Source organism: Ischnura elegans, chromosome 6 (assembly GCF_921293095.1).
Source record: "Ischnura elegans chromosome 6, ioIscEleg1.1, whole genome shotgun sequence".
NCBI classification, from domain to species: Eukaryota; Metazoa; Arthropoda; class Insecta; order Odonata; family Coenagrionidae; genus Ischnura; species Ischnura elegans.
Genome location: NC_060251.1, coordinates 12572855 through 12590882, shown reverse-complemented (window position 1 = coordinate 12590882; position 18028 = coordinate 12572855). Strand labels below are relative to the sequence as shown.

The following is an 18028-nucleotide window of genomic DNA, read 5'->3' as shown; positions in this document are numbered from 1 at the left end:
GAATCCAATTCACCTCATGAAATTGTCAAACGCTTAGCAGAGCACATTGAATGCAGAGGAAGAAATATTATCAGTGACAATTGGTGTACCAGCATGCCTGTAACAGGAGAACTTATTCAAAAAAAGATTGGCTCTAGTAAGGACGATGAGTAAGAACAGACGTTCCTCCTGAATTTCCCCCAAGAAAAAATAGAACCTTACAACATAGGGCAGGGGGGCGGCAGCTGGCCACCCTCCAGAAGCAAAAATCGCAAATGTCTGTACTGAATTGATACGAAAGTATTCAACAGATTTTCTTTAAACCCACGAAAAATGATATGCGTTAGTAGGTATAAGATATGTAACTAAAATAAAGATATTTTTTCTAGGAAATGATATCATAAACTATTAATGCGCTGTTATAATTTTCTTAAAATATTTGTTTCATTCCCCTTTTCCATGCTAAAATGTCACAACTTGGCTTGCACCCCCATCTAGACTATGGCTTGCCCCCCCCCTAGTTATGACCCTGGGTATGCCCTTGTCTTAAGGCCGTTTTACACGGGGCACGGAATTGCGCAGGTTAGACCTGCATTAATTTCTAAAATGGCGTGGAATTGCGCGAATGCATGAACGAAATTAGAACAGGAGCTATTTTACCATCTCGCATCCACGCATTCTCGCATGTGTTCTAGCAATTCACCGCTTTACACGACGCAATTTTGATTGCGCCTTCGCACGTACGTCAGATTGCGCAATTCCGTGTACCGTGTAAAACGGCCTTTACATCCTTCCCTTTTTGTCTTTACTCCCGACATTTCCCCGCTGTAATACCTACGTTTCAATAAAATCCATGTAGTACTTATTTTTAGATAGGGTTTTCACTCCTCACCAAGCAATGCGTACTACCAGCGCTACCCCATCGTTTACAGAGGCTGCGAGGGGAAAAATGCGGCAGAATGTAGACGCATGCCTGCCGTGATTGTGGCATTGTAGCTTATACCGGTGTTTTGAAGGCGGTCCGGGGGGTTTCCAGGGGTTTTGATGATTGTACTGACTACGGTCACAATCATCCAAATAAATTCATTAGCGATGAGTCTTAGGAGAACGGAATTACTGCGAAAATATGCGAAAACAACAAAAAAATATGCGATTTACAGCAAAAAATAATTTTTTCGCTTGTCTTCTACAAAGCCACGTGAAATTTAGAGGGGAGTTCCTACATAACATTTGTTCGCCTACCTACAATAAAAATTCCAGCTCTCTTGCATCAGTGGAACCATGAATTTTCTCCTATTTCTCACATATTGATTACACATTCTGTGTTCTCCACATAGCGGTGCATAGGCGCAGTAATAAGGCAACACTCACGTGAATTTCGTAGCCGTACCTTATCGGGAAATGATTTTAAAAAATCGTGTTTAAGTGTCCATGTCCTCGGACCCCCCAAAACACCTCTACTATTTTGTTAAGGAATCTACATAAAGAAATTAGAAGTTTTATTGCGGGTGTGTAAATGAGCCTGGATAATTGGTAATAACGGGTAAATATAGCCGACACAATTCCCATTCTGAGTCAATAAAAACTTTATAACTCGGATGAATGGTACACGAAATATGCAACTTATTATGTAATTTTAATTTTTTGGGGGGGGTCCCTGGGGGTTATCGAGGGACTTTATGTGCTTGTCCCCTATAACGCGGCATCGTTTACCTTCAATAAAAATTCTGGCTCTTTAGCTGTAGTGTAAGCATGGTTTTTCGACGGTGTCACCCGTTAAAATTAAGAGCAATTCCACGTAAATGTCATTCTGACTGGTTAAATGAAAAAAGTGGTTGAAGGCTCTGATATGGATCAAAATTTGTGCTATAAAGTCTAGACTTTCGTTATTAAGTCCTGACACTAGCATGAGTCACGTGTGTTTCTGATAAGAGTAATTTTTTTTATGTGCTCACCACAGTTTTTAGCCACATGCTAAATTTAATGGGTCATCTACGCGCAAAAAACATGTTTCGCTAATTGATTTTTATGGCCACTGTATTAATAATTTTTTTTATTTTGAGATTCGTTCATTATTTTGAATGATTTTAAGGGTTTTTGCATAAATTTTTTTTTGTTTATTTTGAATTAAAGAAGTTATTTTGTAAAATATTTTGGCAGTGAATAAATTTATACCAGAAGGGAATCACAAAAGTCAGTCCGTGACATTTCTGGTCAGTCCGTGACGATGCTTTTCAAGAGGAATTACTCCTCTGTAAAATCAGTTATTGTAATGGACTTTGCAGTATTATGAAATTTGCATTTGGTTTTCTGAGATGTATTTTACTGAAACTCTGATCACTCTTTGTTTCAGAGCAAACCTTAGAAGTTTTACTCTGAGCTGAAAGTTGGTTTCATTTTTTTCAGTCCGTGACAGTGAATTTTAAGTCACGTAAGTCCTGTATTTTTCAAGACAAAGTAGTGTATCAACCAAAGTTAAACTTCACACCATTGTGCAGCAATTTGGAAGTTGAAAAAGTTTTGTATGTCAGTCCGTTCGCGTTACGTGTGTTCTTAAAAGTTCAAAAACGCATTGTGACGGTCAGTCCGTGACGCGTGGAATCGCCCTTAAATATTCTGCGTTCTCCTGGTAGCGGCACGTAGGGGCACGGGAAAGACGTCACTCACGTCAATTTGGTGTCCCTACCTCGTCGGGAAGTGGCAAAAAAAAATCCGAAATATCTAAAATTGTGTTTTGGGGGAATGCAAACTTCACGGCAGATGTGTTGTAAGTTACCAAACGTTGTAGGAGTCGCAATTTTACTAGAAAATCGGTAATCGTTAATTACTCGAAATTTGTTCGACGTATGGATATTTATAGATAGCCAAAAATGATAAAACAATCTAGTATCATGCATTTAAAGGAATTTGTCCTACGATAATTGCAAGTTGGTCAAAAAAATTCCATAGTTAGGCCCATAAGAAAAGCATTGGAAATTTTAAAAAGTTAAAAAAATTCTTAAAATCAAAATATTGCAAAGAAAACCACAACAAAAAATCAACCAAAAAATATTGTACCTTATACGTTAAGGACTTTTTCCTACATCTATTGCAAGTTGGTTTAAAAAAAAATCCAAAGATAGGCCCGTTAGAAAAGCATTGGAAATTTTAAAAAATTATAAAAAATACTTATCACCAAATTTGGTTAATTTTTTATTTTTGGTTTTAAAATACGGCAAAAAATTTAAAATAAAAAAATCAGCCAGAAAATCTAGTTTCCATCAGATAAATTTCATGTGCCTGTGACATTTACCAGTAGGCACTAATAGGAAAAAGTTTTAGTCTCATAAGGCTCCAATGTTAATTCGGAACGATATATCTCGAAAATCAATCGACTTTTTCGAGTTTTCGGATTTTTCCCCCCGATCAATATTTATTCCCCACCCACGGTAAAAATTTCGTCTTCCCAGCACGTCCGAAAGTGGTCGGGAATTTGTATACGTGAATCAGTGGTCAGTGGTCAATGAGGTATCTGTCACACATCGGGTTGTATATAATATAGACTCGCCGCGCTGCGCGCGCGCGCTAGGGGGCTACGCCCCCTAAAACCCCCCCGCATCCGGCTTCGCCGGCTGCCCCCACCGGACGGCTTCGCCGTCCCGCCCGCGACTCCTCGGAACGGCTTCGCCGTTCCTCGTCCGGTGTCGGCTTCGCCGCCCAGATATCGAGGTAGCCCTCTGACGGAGACCCGCTAGTTCCTCGGAACGGCTTCGCCGTTCATCGTGGGAGGGCGGCTTCGCCGCCCAAGGGTCACCCGAGTCCCCCCGAGGGGTCGACTCCTCGGAACGGCATCGCCCTTCCTCGTGTTGGGGCGGCTTCGCCGCCCAAGGTTTACCTGGGTCCCCGCGAGCCGTCGACTCCTCGGAACGGCTTCGCCGTTCCTCGTCTGTGGGCGGCTTCGCCGCCCAAGGGTTATCGGCGCCCTCCCCCCGTAAGCTCTCTGGTGATGGGGCGGCTTCGCCGCCCAAATTAACATATGTCCCCCCGGGACGACGACTCCTCGGAACGGCTTCGCCGTTCCTTGCCTCTGGGCGGCTTCGCCGCCCAAGGTTTACTGTGTCCCCCCGAGCCGTCGACTCCTCGGAACGGCTTCGCCGTTCCTCGTCTGTGGGCGGCTTCGCCGCCCAAGGGTTATCGGCGCCCTCCCCCCGTAATCTCTCTGGTGATGGGGCGGCTTCGCCGCCCAAATTAACATATGTCCCCCCGGGACGACGACTCCTCGGAACGGCTTCGCCGTTCCTTGCCTCTGGGCGGCTTCGCCGCCCAAGGTTTACTGTGTCCCCCCGAGCCGTCGACTCCTCGGAACGGCTCCGCCGTTCCTCGTCTGTGGGCGGCTTTGCCGCCCAAGGGTTATCGGCGCCCTCCCCCCCGTAAGCTTCCTGGTGATGGGGCGGCTTCGCCGCCCAAGGTTTACATGTGTCCCCCCGTGACGTCGACTCCTCGGAACGGCTTCGCCGTTCCTCGCCTGTGGGCGGCTTTGCCGCCCAAGGGTTATCGGCGCCCTCCCCCCTCGTAAGACACCCATTCGGCTGCACCACGTGTTGGAGCGGATTTGCCGCCCGAGGGTTCTCGGAGGTTTTCCGCGCCTCTCACTCCTCGGAATGGCTCCGTCGTTCCTGGGGCGGGGGCAGCTTCGCCGCCAGGGTTTTCACTCCTCACAGAGCAATGCGTACTACCAGCTATCCCCCATCGTTTACAAATGCTACCGGGGGATAATGAGGCAGAATCTTGACGCATGCTAGCCGTGATTGTGGCATTTTAGCTTATGACGATGTTTTGAAGGCGGTCCGGGGGTTAACAGGTTTTTTTTGAGTGTACTGGCAACGGTCACAATCATCGAAATAAATTCCTTAGCGATGAGTCATAGGAGAAGGGAATTACTGCTAAAATATGCGAAAACACCGAAGAACATGCTATTTACAGAAAAAAAATTTTTTTTACCCCGGTGTTATAGGAAGCCACTTGAAATTTCGAGGAGTTTTCTTGCATGAAAGGTCTTTGTTTACCTACAGTAGAAATTCCAGCGATCTAGCTTTAGGGGAACAATTAATTTTCCCGTAGTGCTCACATTTATATTACCAATTCTGTGTTCTCCACATAGCGGTGCATAGGCGCTGTAATAAGGCATTACTCGTGTGAATTTCGTAGCCGTACTTTATGGGGAAGTGGTTTAAACTAATCGCTTTTAGGTGTCCTTGTCCTGGAAGCCCTTTTTTACATCTACTATTTTGTTAAGAAATGTACATTTAAAAATTTGAAGTTTTATTGCGGGTGTGTAAATGGGGCTGGATAATTTAACATGACGCGTAAATATAGCCGACACAATTCCCAGTCCGAATAAATAAAAACGATACAACTGGGATGAATGGTACACGAAATATACGACTTATTAAGTAATTTTTATTTTTTTGGGGGGTCACAGGGGGTTTTCGGGGGACTTGATGTGCTTGTTCTGTATAACGCGGCATCGTTTACCTTGGATATAAATTTCGGCTCTGTAGCTGTAGTGTAAGCATGCTTTTTCGACGGTGTCACCCGTTAAAATTAAATATTCTGCGTTCTCCTGGTAGCGGCGCGTAGGGGCACGAGAAAGACGTCAATCACCTGAATTTGGTGTCCGTACCACGTCGGGAAGTGGTAAAAAAAAATTCCAAAAAATTTAAAATCGTGTGTTGAGGGAATGCAAACTTCACGGCGGATGTGTTGTAAGTTACCAAACGTTGTAGGAGTCGCAAATTCAATGAAAATACATAATCGTTAATTACTCGAAGTTTGATTAACATGTGGATATCAAAGGATAGCCAAAAAATTAAGAAAAAAATCTAGTATCTTGCATTAAATTGAATTGGTCCTACGATTATTGCAAATTGGTCAAAAAAATTCCCAAAGTGATCCCCAAAAATCCCCATAAGAAAAGCATTGGAAATTTTAAATTGTTAAAAAAAATACTTTTAAACAAAAAATTGCAAAGGCAACCACACCAAAAAATCAACCAAAAAATCTAGTATCTCATAAGTTAAGGACTTATTCCTACAACGATTATAAGTTGGTTTTAAAAAAATCCAAAGATAGGCCCATAAGAAAAGCATTGGAAATTTAAAAAAATTATAAAAAATACTTATAAACGAAATATGGCAAAATGTTTCACATCAAAAAATCGGCCAAAAAATCTAATTTCCGTCAGTGACATTTCATGTTCCCGTGACATTTTTAAGTAGGCAAAAAATGGAATATGTTTTAGTCCCGTAAGGCTCCAATGTTAATTCGGATCGATATATCTCGAAAACCGATGGACTTTTTCGAGTTTTCGGACTTTTCCCCCCGATGAATATTTTTTCTCCACGACCTGTAAAAATTTCGTCTTCCCAGCACGTCCGAAAGTGGTCGGGAATTTGTATACGTGAATCAGTGAGGCAGTGAGCTATCTGTCACACATCGGGTTGTATATAATATAGATGTATATATTATAGATTGTATGTATTATAGATCATTCCTAATACATAATGGGAGTTCTGGTGAGAAGCGTATTCTCTCTAGAGATACCAAAGTGTTTCTATGAAAGAATCAATCTGGATCCAGTGTTAAATATGGTGTGGAGGTGGGAAATAATGGTGTGATCCATAGGGACTATAGAGGGGGAAAAAGATATTACTTTACCATCATAGCGACCTGAATTACATATTTTTATATCTCCAGATGATAGAATAAGTCAAATAATTTTTGAAGAAATAACTACGGACGTTCAATTTGTGTAGATCAATGAAACAGTCTCTCAGACTAATTGAGGTATGGCTGGCTTAGGGAGCTCTGATCAGCTATGGGCTGATATTAAAGGTATGAACATTTTTATCGGGCTATATAATAATATATGTAATCGCTATTGAAGGTCTTATCTAATCCTTACATGATGTCTACTACTGTGGTGAAAGGGATGCGGGAGAGGAAGACTGCGTCAGAGGAAGAAAAGGAATATTCTATTTGGAGAAACCGAGGTGTTTGATGAGGGGTGCTCTTGTAGCTCAAATTCTTCAATTCTTCAATGTTTTGGCTACATTGAGCTCATTATTAAATTTAGGATTAGCAGATTCAGTAGTTTCATGTTAACTAGCACCTAAGGAAAAAGAAAAAATACCTAAACTCTGATTAGATTACTCTGACAAAACTTGTCTGAAGTTGATTTTTGTGCCTAAGAACTTCAAGAGTTTTAAGGAAAACAGAAATTTCATATGCAACAATATATGATAGCCTTATAAAGACCGTTTTTGAAGGACAAGGGAATGGTAGATGCCACTGGAAGACCTCTGTTAAAATAGAAAAAAAAGGAAGAGGGGAGGAAGTATGTGAATGAGAATACCAATGCAAGTGTGAAAAGGTTAGGTCATAAGGGAAATGCAGTGACATCTGCATCAAACTAATTATAAAAATTTAAACCAGTGATGGTGATACTTATGAGAGCATTTTTATCACAGACCAGGGACTGTGTGCCTTTTTCAGTATTCCCTTAACTATTTCAGAAAATATTTGCTATTAAAATCCCTATTGTCAAGCCTGTGATGTCTCCTTGCTAGACAAAAGTCTACTAAAGGACCACAATGCTGGAAGACTACTCAGGTTTGCAAATAACATATTTCAATGTTTGTGCCAAGCCACTATATGATAACAATTGACAGAGTTACTCAGAGAGTGGCTCGTAAAGTAAACAGTTATGCAATATCCTAACAAAGTTCCACAAATTTTGTCCCGATCGTAGAAATTAGGCAAGAGGGATCAGGAGTTCACAGCATAGTGTGAGGATATTGCTAGGGATCTTACTTTTGTAAAACACATACATATTCTGCATTTAAGCATGGTTTATTTAGGCAAAACAGTTTGATAAACTCTTCATTAAAATTAAAATACAAAAGGCAAATACATAGTACTCATGATAAAACAGTAGTACTATACAAAAGCAATTCACATCATTCAAATAAATAAAAGCCTTTTTGAAATAAATAAACTAAAGTACTATTCCACCGAATCTTTCATTGCCTTAGGCTATTGCTATGTGAATAGTTCAAATGAACAGCTGACTAGAAGAGGAAGAAAAAAATCAACTCAAACGGCCAATAGTGCACCACCTACCTCAAGGAACCATTATTTCCTTTTCAGTGGCTTTCATTTCCCTAGCAATGTGCCAACTTCATCACAGAAATTTTCTCCAGTTTATCTCAAGCAGATTACAAATAACACATTCGAATGCCCTCACTTTCGTTGCTATCGAGGTCATCATTATCCCTCTCAATGTCAACTATTCCAAGCGGATTGTTGTCACTACAGCCACCCGCAACTCCCCCTCCCGACGGCCTATGTGCTGGCCACCTCCAACAGCACCACCTTCCTCACTATCACTCGAAGTGGTGGTGGTGTCATCCAATCCATGACCACCTTGCGTATCCCAATGCTGCCACAACCATCAACTCCAGCACCATTGCCTGGAGGAAGTCCACTGCCACCACCAACTCCAAGAGGAACTGTGGTGGATACCGTACTTGATGTCATTGCTGCCCGAGCATACTCATCCGTGTCAATGGACTTGCAGAAGTGGATTGCATACTTTAGTTTTTCACGGAGAACAGTCTGCAAAAAATCAACACTAAAGAATGAACTCAATACAGATTGATAATCATGTACATGCTGTCATTTAGATAATAAGAAAATAGGGCACATATGTATGCCACTGTAGTCAATTAACCACAAAAGAGTAAAGGCTAGAGCACAATATTAAGTATCCAATTAGAGTCCATTAAAAAATTGATAACAAAGTTGCAAAAAAATTAAATCCTAAACAAAAAATAAATTTTAACAAAGGAATCAGCTTTGAAAAATTTATGGGCACATTGAAAGCTTACCTTACAAGAATACCTTGGCATCTTAAGAAGAAAGAAACATGTGTAACTTTCAGGCAAGAAGTGATCTGGTGGGTTGTATTTATCAAAAACCTGTGTAGAATAAAATATTAACCATATGATCATCATACAAATTAATGTCTACTCAGCAATGGTGAATATATTGGGACACACTTTACTTCTCAGATACTAACAAAGATAGGTGTACAAACCTGCAATACGAAGTCTCTTCCTCTGAAGTCAGCAATAGTCCTTGGTAGGCGAGTCCTTCCCCAAACAAATAAAGGAATTGTGATCGCTCTTGATTAGTGAACTCCTCCATCACATCCCAGAACCACTGGACAAGAAGTGCATTACCCTCAACACCTATAAAAGTATCAAAACTTTAGCTACAATCCCATTAAGCATCTCCTACAGTGAAATTTTATCTAATGACTCAGGCCCGAAGTTTTCATCATTTACTGAAATTTTTATAACTATCCTTATATCCATGAAATACGAGCGCAAAAATGAAGCACAACAAAACATAACCATTTAATAGAAGAGTTATGGTGATCAGATTTTATACTTCCTCAAAGAAGCATTGAATTCTCACAGCACTTAGGAAACTACTTTGAAAATCAATACTACATGATTTCGTTTTAACTTTTTACACTGTTTTAAATGATGAGAGAGGCAATTCACAAGGCACATCAACTCCTGAGACAGGAAGCCAAAATGAGCCACCTAACTTCCTCCATATTGGCATTCATTGCAACAAACTTCTCCCAGAATTTGGAAAATTAATGTTTGTAAAAGCCTGATTATTTTCCAAATGTTTCTGATCAACTTTTACCACTTTTATTCAAGAAAGTAATAACCCAGCTAAAATTAAAAATAATCTTATATTTAGAAGTTTCTTTTACCTTTATAGGTGGCAACAGATTTTAGAAGACTCAAAGGTATGTCTGGAGAGCCGCAGACCATAGTCTCCAATTCATAGCCACTAAATAAGGATAACAGAGGCACTGGTACAACTCGTGCCATGCCTTCCCTAACAGCTGCAACTTGCTCATCAAATTCATGGAGTCTGAATAATGTTGAGTCAGGAAAGATCGAAAGAAAGACAACAAAGGAAATTAGATATCATATGAGACTGGTAAGAAAAATGAGGGAGATTATGACTATGGGTGGCTACTTCTTATCTATATTTCTGATAAATTAGAGCTCATATATTCCGTCATCATAAAAATAGAAAATATTTATGCCATACAACAGGGAACAAACTTTACAGAATAACAACTGACCTACAATGCAAAGCAAGCTTGACATATTCATGTCGATTACTAGGGGTGATTCTGCGATGGCGGGTAGACAAAGGAATCTCGTGGCCAGAGGATGATGGACTTGAGAATGGCATTGCCAGACTTCTAAATGCTGCTTCATCGCCATCCATATCACGAATACACGTCAAACCTAAATAAAATGTAAAAATATTTCATAATTTACAATATCTACATCTACCTTGACTTGCAAGTACATTTTCATTGTACCATTTCACTAATTTCAACCATCTTCAGAACCAAATTAACCATGAATGATGCTTAACCTTACCTGGAACATAATCACGATCAACTTCTGATAAGTCTGCAGGCGTCAAGGAGGGTCCTGCTAATTGCTTCCACACAGGTTCTGCTAAGTTTAGACTTAATGGGCTTCCAGTCCTTATAGCCACACCCATTAAGACTCCTAAAAGGATAATAACAAATAGCCATACGAGCAATGATAAAAGTCAAGAAAATAATGTATAGTATCAGAAAATTTTTTTATATCTTAACTAAAAATTATCATAAAATTGTTCAAAAAACATTTTACCCAAATTAGTGGGAAAGTAATGAACAATAAAAATGAGATCAGTTTTTCTCAATGGGAAAAGAAGACACCAGAGATACCAAACTTAGAAACCATACACTTAATAGCATACCTACAAACCTGAACATTCTCATATGGAAGGGGCTTGTGCATTGAGAAGGAAACAAGCATCTCTTCCAACGGATGATGCATTGCCATTAGTCCCAGCTGCATTCACAGAGGTTGGGGGTGGAGCATAGTCATGGTCACCACGTGCATTGGGAGTAGGTACCAGAAGTGCAACGGCTCCTTCTTGTAATTCCTCACACATTTCTGCTATACTCTCACTGTACTCTCCTCCACAGTCATCAACACTTTCACCTGAGGGAACGACATGCAAAATGTCACTTAAAATGTGGATCTTCACATGAATTGTCAAAATAATGATATATGTTTTAACAGAATGGTGATGTAAATTCAATGCAGCCAAGAAAATAATCATCATTTTCAAATCGTATAATACATTCTGTTCCCAAAACTTGGAAACAAAAAACACTTAAGTTTTGTCCATTTTATGCAACTATTTCTATTCCATTGATGATACAGTGGCCCCTACACTTTCATAAACCAATGACGTTAGTATGTTTCCCCACGATAACTCTATGGAATTTCGTACAAGACCTAAATACAGTGGAATCATCATCTATCACTCTTCCAATGATTGCTTACCCATAAATTCTAGTAGGGGAGACTGGGGCACAGTGGGACAGTTTTAGTATTTCATTTTTATTTCCCACAGAATTAATGGAAAATGGAAAATGTTGGTACCATTGCTTGGAGAATATATTCTAAATCGTATAATAAAATCCGCAAGCAATACAATTTGCCAATTTTTGAATAGTTGAAATACTTAAGTTTCTTTTTTGATGAAAAGTGTCCCACTCTGCCCCAGCCTGGGGCACAGTGGGATAGTTCACGGGGCAGAGTGGGACAAGCTTGCATTAGTTAATAAAATACAAATTTGAAATTAATTGAGGGTACAAATGAATTTATTTACATTAATATGTGAAATATATATATGCAAGTGAACATATTAATCAAGAAAATTATTATTCAAGACACATGAGCGGATAAAAAATATTTGGTCATATTAGTAAAAATTTTAAATCACTGCTTGCAATGTTTTTCATCAAAATTTAATTATTTTAATGGTTTAAGTACTGTCAACTGTTCTTTATGGTGAATTTAGTGACTTTATTCTAAAATTGTAGTTATTTCTTCTATTTCCAATCCCCTTTTGTAGTCCTCTCATTTGAAAATCTTTAATTTTCTATAAATTATTATCGCTCATTTTTTAATAATTAGCAGGCTGTTTTTTCTCCCTTACCGTTGAAGATATTAATTTTCCAGTGTCTTTTTAACTAGTCTATCCATAGGGATCTCCTGTCTTTTCTTCTGTCTAGTGTTTTTAAGATATCAACCTGGTAGACGTTGGACGTATTTCCTCAGGGGTGACAACTTTGCCCTCTAAAACGAAGTTTCAGCCTGGGAAGTCCTGGGCTTTCAAGAGTCTCCTCGGGTTCTAAATGAAATTCTGACTGATCTTTGACAACACTGATGTTCGACATTTGCTTTTGCAAGGTGTTTGTCATTAAAAATACTTGGGTTTGACAGGGCATACACCGGTTGAACTAAACGTAGAAATAATATTATTAGATGTAAATTCTTTTTTATATGCTGTATCCACTAACTCTGCCATGTTGCAATTAGAAATTCTCTCTACTGAGTTTTTTTATAGGCCATACGCAGTCATTTTTATATTTTATCAAAGCGCCGGAGAGACAGTTATCTAATGGCTGCAGTTTGTGACTCCAGAGAGGTGGCAAAGTAAACATTACCACTCCATTGATTTTTACTAACTCAATAGCATCAACAGAAATATGTGATTCATGGTTGTGTAAAATTAGCAATGGATTATTATCTTGAGAACACTTTGCATGATCGATGAAATGCTTTAAAACCAGTAAAATTAAATTGATAGTCATCCATCCAGATGGGTTTGCGGTACCTACTGATCTCATAAGTTAAACAGTATTTTTGGGAGGAATTTCACTCCAGATAACACAAAAAATGGAGGAATTGTATTAACCTGAGCATTTATAATATAGCACAATGTCATAGAGGAGCCTCTTTCAAAGGAGGTAACTTCACCTACTTGTTTTTCACCTTTGGGGGCTATCAGTTTTCCGTGGAGTAGAACGGTAGTGGAACCACTTTAATCATGATTGTATACATTTCTCGCAGAAAATACTTGTTTCACATAAAGACCTGACAGATCGGAAAAAAATGCACTCACAACCTTCATGTAGAGGACCAGTGAAGTTTCCGATGGCTAATCGAAGGATTCCGCTTCATAAAACCATGAAACAAATCATCATCAGCGATTTCTTTCTGATCGCAATTGTTCTGAGCAAACTCATGAATCTCAAAAATTCAATTTATAAATAATTTCAATTAAATTGATCATAATACGTAAAAAACATTCTTTCCTCAAAATTCTCTTTAAAAATAAATTTTAATTGCCTGTTATTCTTCCTTTCACGCAAATCACTGAATGTTCCCTGAGCAGGCCTATAGAAAGGAGAAATGTCGCAGCAAGTAATATTTATGAGACTCTCTCCTCACTACATAAAGCTCGGTTATGGCCAAGACTGAACTGTTCCGTATTAAGAGCATTATCTATATAACAGTGGTGGGATTCAAGATTTTTAGAAAAATTGTCGCATACGATCGGGGTTCACACAAATTAATCACTTTGGCTCTAATTTTCTTATGTGCATTGCTGTTGCCATTCTATACATTTGTCCTCACTTTTTTGTATTGAAATGTACTGCTTCAAATCCTAAAGCACCAATATGGAACCAAAACACTATAAAGTCACCATGACATGAAATTAGAGTGCTTTTAGGTTACGGAGATTGATAGTTCGAAGCACTTGGGCTGTTAGTCGGCGTCCAACTATGACCCAATTCAAGTTGTCCCACTGTGCCCCAATTTGAGGTGTCCCACTGTGCCCCGCATGTCCTAAAGTCTTATATTTGTCAGCAAAAATTTTAAACATGTTACTTTCGAAAATTATGTTTTAAAAAATATTATACTGTCTCTAAATTATGTATTCGACAAGTCATTTTTTATGAAGCTTGTTACAATTAGGAAAATTTCATAAATATTCACAACATGAAAGTTACGAAAATTATAGCAAAAAACACATTTTATAACATTTATGCAAAGCGACATAACATAATGAAATAAGATTTTTGTGCATTATTTCCCGTGACATGACTTCCTTAATTTTAGTACATTTGCTCTTTGACCGAGTAAATTGTTTAAATAAATCAATTGTCCCACTGTGCCCTGTGTTCCACTGTGCCCCAGTCTCCCGTACTAGGGATTTTAAAATTCTAGCACTGTTCCACAGCATATTATATGGAAAGCCTGATGACTTGTCATTAATATTTCATTAAACTGAACCAACTGGCTAACTGTATAAAAAAATATTACTTGTGATGTGACTAAAAATCAAAGAAGGTTGAGAATCAATTCTCATTTTTGGGAATATACATACCGACAAATTTTACTTTCCACACACGATGAGGGAGTAGAAGAGCATCTCTGCGGAACAAGAGCTCCATCTTTGATACCATTTGACCAAAAACTGAGCGGACACCATGAGGGTCAGCCAATCCTCCACTTGATCTTGACTTTTGAACTTGGATTCTATTCAGTTCAATCACAGGGCCATGCTGCCTGTCTCTCACCATTGTTGCTTGCACCAACTGGAATGAAATATCAAAGTTTAATTACATTCACATAATATTAATCACAAAAATTTATTTACACCAGACATAACGGTGAGGAATATTGTGTAACATATTTGATTATATCACAGCACTTGTGGAAATATATCTGCTTCCTTACGAGGTAATACAGCTATGAGGTTATGAACAAGCAAACTTTTGGTTGGAAGCACAAAAATTTATCGCAATACAATCAAAAAATCCAAATCATCAGAGATACTCAAGATAAAGATGCTTTTAGGCACCTCAGGCAGGCAATTGTTTTCTCACCATTCAAACATTTTAGACCACAAATTCTTAAATCGGATCATTTAAAATAAATAAGCACCGGCCTAATGAGCCGTAGCCAAGCACTCACCTGAGTCAACAGTTAATTGCTGGGGTAAAGGAGGTCAGGGAATATGAGTTCAATTACATACCATATTTCTCTGAATATAGTCCCCCCACTAATTTTGAGGATTAAGTTTTGGGGGAAAAAAAGGTTTGAATATAGTCCCACCTTTACTTTAGAGGAGACTATATTCAGATAAATATGGTAATTGCCACTAAAAAGATTGTGGTCGGGTGAAGAAAACTCTCAATGACTCCGGGAAGCAATCTAAAATAACAGACTTTGCACATAAATGATAAAAAATTGTTTGATTTGCATTAATTATAAACATTACAAAAAATGAAAGGGAAAATTTGGATTACCCATCAGGGGCGGATCCAGGATTTCTTTCTGGGAGGGGCACAAGCAAGGCCATATCCAAGATTTTGTTCAGGGGGGGGCACAAGGATATCTCGCAATACAAAACGAACGCAATAATAATGGGACCGAATTATAAACCTTGCATATTTTTGAGGGTCTGGGGGGGGCACGTGCCCCCGTGCCCCTCCCCTGGATCCGCCTATGTTACCCATGTTTCCTGACTATTAGTGCCCACTACCTCCATCATTGGCCTGGATAATCGGGATTTTGCCTACAGGCTATTTATAAATTTTTTAGTTTTTTTCTTAATTTTTAACTGGTGTTGTGTATTAACCTATGACCTCAATCCCACTGATAGCTGTGTGTTTGTATAGCTCGTTTGTATTGTATTTTATTACATGTTAGTATTTTATGCTGTATTGTCTTGACGAAACTCATGTATGTATTATCCCAATGAAGTTAATAAATATTATTATTATTATTAAGTGCAAACATACATATTCACCAAAAAAGCCCTGGCATTCTTCAGCATGCCAAAGTAAAAACACCTAGACTTTACCTTTCTAAAAGTTGTTTCCTTTGCAGTAGAAACAAAAATGCCACGCAGTTTATCCAAGTTCCCACGAAGGGGTCCTTCCCATTCTGTATCTCCAGATTTGTGATCATCTTCTGAGGTCTTTGCTCCACTGCCCTCACCTCCACTTTTCCTCCCACGTCCACTTGCAGGATCCATTGAGGCCCCTAGATTCACACCACTTCCCAAAGGAAACATGGCAACACTCGGACAGAAGAGATCAGAGAAATTGTGCAACAGGAGAAGGCGATTGCGAAGGATAGGAATTGGGATGTCCCTCAAAAGATCGTATTCTAGGGGTACACGATCCGGTAGCCGGCCAGCATCAGAAACAGGTTTCCTTGTGCTCCACGCTAACGTGTGAGCTGATCCACACGCCACTCTCGTAATTTTTTACCCTAAAAAGAAGACCGTTCCATCATTAAATCTTGTTGTTTCATTTCATATGGCAGAATATCTTAAAAAAACAAAATGATCTGCCACAGTAAATTGAGACGATTGCAAATGTAAAGGATAAGGTAAAAGAAACTAGTTCATATATTATTTTAGTAACACAGTGCAAAATCTTTTTAAAAATTATCATGATACTGCATGAGGTAAAGTAAGTGAAAAATAAATTCCTTCATTTAAATGAGATGGGAATGTTGCACGTGAGAATAAGTCCTCTTTATCAATAAGTACTTATACATGAAAAATGTTTTTCACAATGACCTTACATTAACATAAAAATAAATTTCATATGTGATGAGAGACAAGGCAATTGTGAGTCACCCTCTTAAATGTAGACGAACTGGTCATTCTGGCTCTAATGGGTAGGTGGTTAACTAACCTAGTGCCTAGACTAGGAAGGGAAGATTTGGTTTTTGCTAATCGACACTGGTTTAACCCTTTCAAGACGGCGGAGTTTTCGTCTTAGCATGACTGCTGTACTGAGTCCCTAGATGCTTTCTTCCTTGTGGTAAGGAGCATTTTTGGAGGGCATTCGTTAAAAAGGGTCTCGCTGAACCTTTTTCGACCCCTCCACGCTGGGACTCCACATTATCATGGACTACAAGAGTAGTTGTGCTCCCTCCTTTCCGGGTTTACGACCATACCTGCGGCATTGGTTCGCGGTCAACTTATGTATTGCTTATATGTATTTAGCAAATAGATAATTATTGCTTACACGTAAATTGCAGACTTTGAATTGAATTCCTCATTTTTCTTCTGAGCATTGTCAAACTTTAAACGAAGCTCTAAGGCCAATATTAACGCATTTAATGCAGCAACAATTTCCATGTTGATGTTTACATATTACTCGAGATATAAGTTAATATTTATTGTAGAATTTCATTTAAAAATAGTAAACGGAGTTCAAAAGAAAAGAATTCAATTCTTAGTTTATTTTTCTTGAGAAATGAACAAATATTTACTTCGAAACCTGACTGGATAAACAATTGCATGACCTTACCCATAAGAGGGGTGATAAAAAACGAGGGGTCCGGGTATCTGCTCCCGGATTCCGAGGGTAAATCCTAAACCCCGCAGGGTTGGGTCCCGAGACAAAGACGACGTAAACCTGCAATTGTCCTAAAAGGGGGAGAGCTAGAAAACGAATATATCCAACTTTCATTATCCTGGCTAGGAAAATCTCACACGTAAATATACGGCTGTTGTCTCCTGGGTCAGGAAACGTCCGCACGTATATATACGTGTATAGTAGGGAAAAGGTTAAGGATAAGAGGTTCTTATTTCTTGTGATGTAAAATGTAAACATTAAAAAATGCAGTCAGAGCGGTCACTTTTGGGGAGGGAGGCCTCCGGTTAGCAGAGTAAAAGAGAGGGACCAGCAAGGGTGAGGTTGTCAAGGAAATGGTCCTGGATTTGTGACCCTTTGGGGGGTGTACCACACCCACCCTGGAAGTACCTGCTCCATGGCCCCACAAAATGCATTTTAACTTTTTCGCTGCGAGGGAGGAGAAAGTTTTCGAAGATTGAACAGCAGAGAAAGGGTAAAGGAAATTGATGTTTCCAACTTTTAGAGTAGTAATGACATATTTTCCTATTGCTCGCAATATTTTTAGATCCGAGAACGCAGGTCAGGAGTCTACGGTCTATGAAGAGGCCTCTCAAGTAGCCAGAGAAGTGTACGAACATTGAAACGTGCTTCTCTTCTGGTAATGCCCAAGAGCTG

General features: G+C 39.1%; 1 protein-coding gene across 1 annotated transcript; it reads right to left on the bottom strand.

The window, feature by feature from the left end:
• Nucleotides 1-7850: 7850 nt before the first annotated feature.
• Nucleotides 7851-14554, bottom strand: LOC124160466 (E3 ubiquitin-protein ligase HERC2-like). The gene is given in 9 exon segments (XM_046536318.1): nucleotides 7851-8634; nucleotides 8907-8996; nucleotides 9116-9186; nucleotides 9189-9269; nucleotides 9809-9972; nucleotides 10190-10358; nucleotides 10497-10631; nucleotides 10890-11114; nucleotides 14359-14554. Coding segments are annotated over 9 exon segments (1404 nt in total). The 3' UTR covers nucleotides 7851-8361.
• Between the last annotated feature and the right edge of the window lie 3474 nt (nucleotides 14555-18028).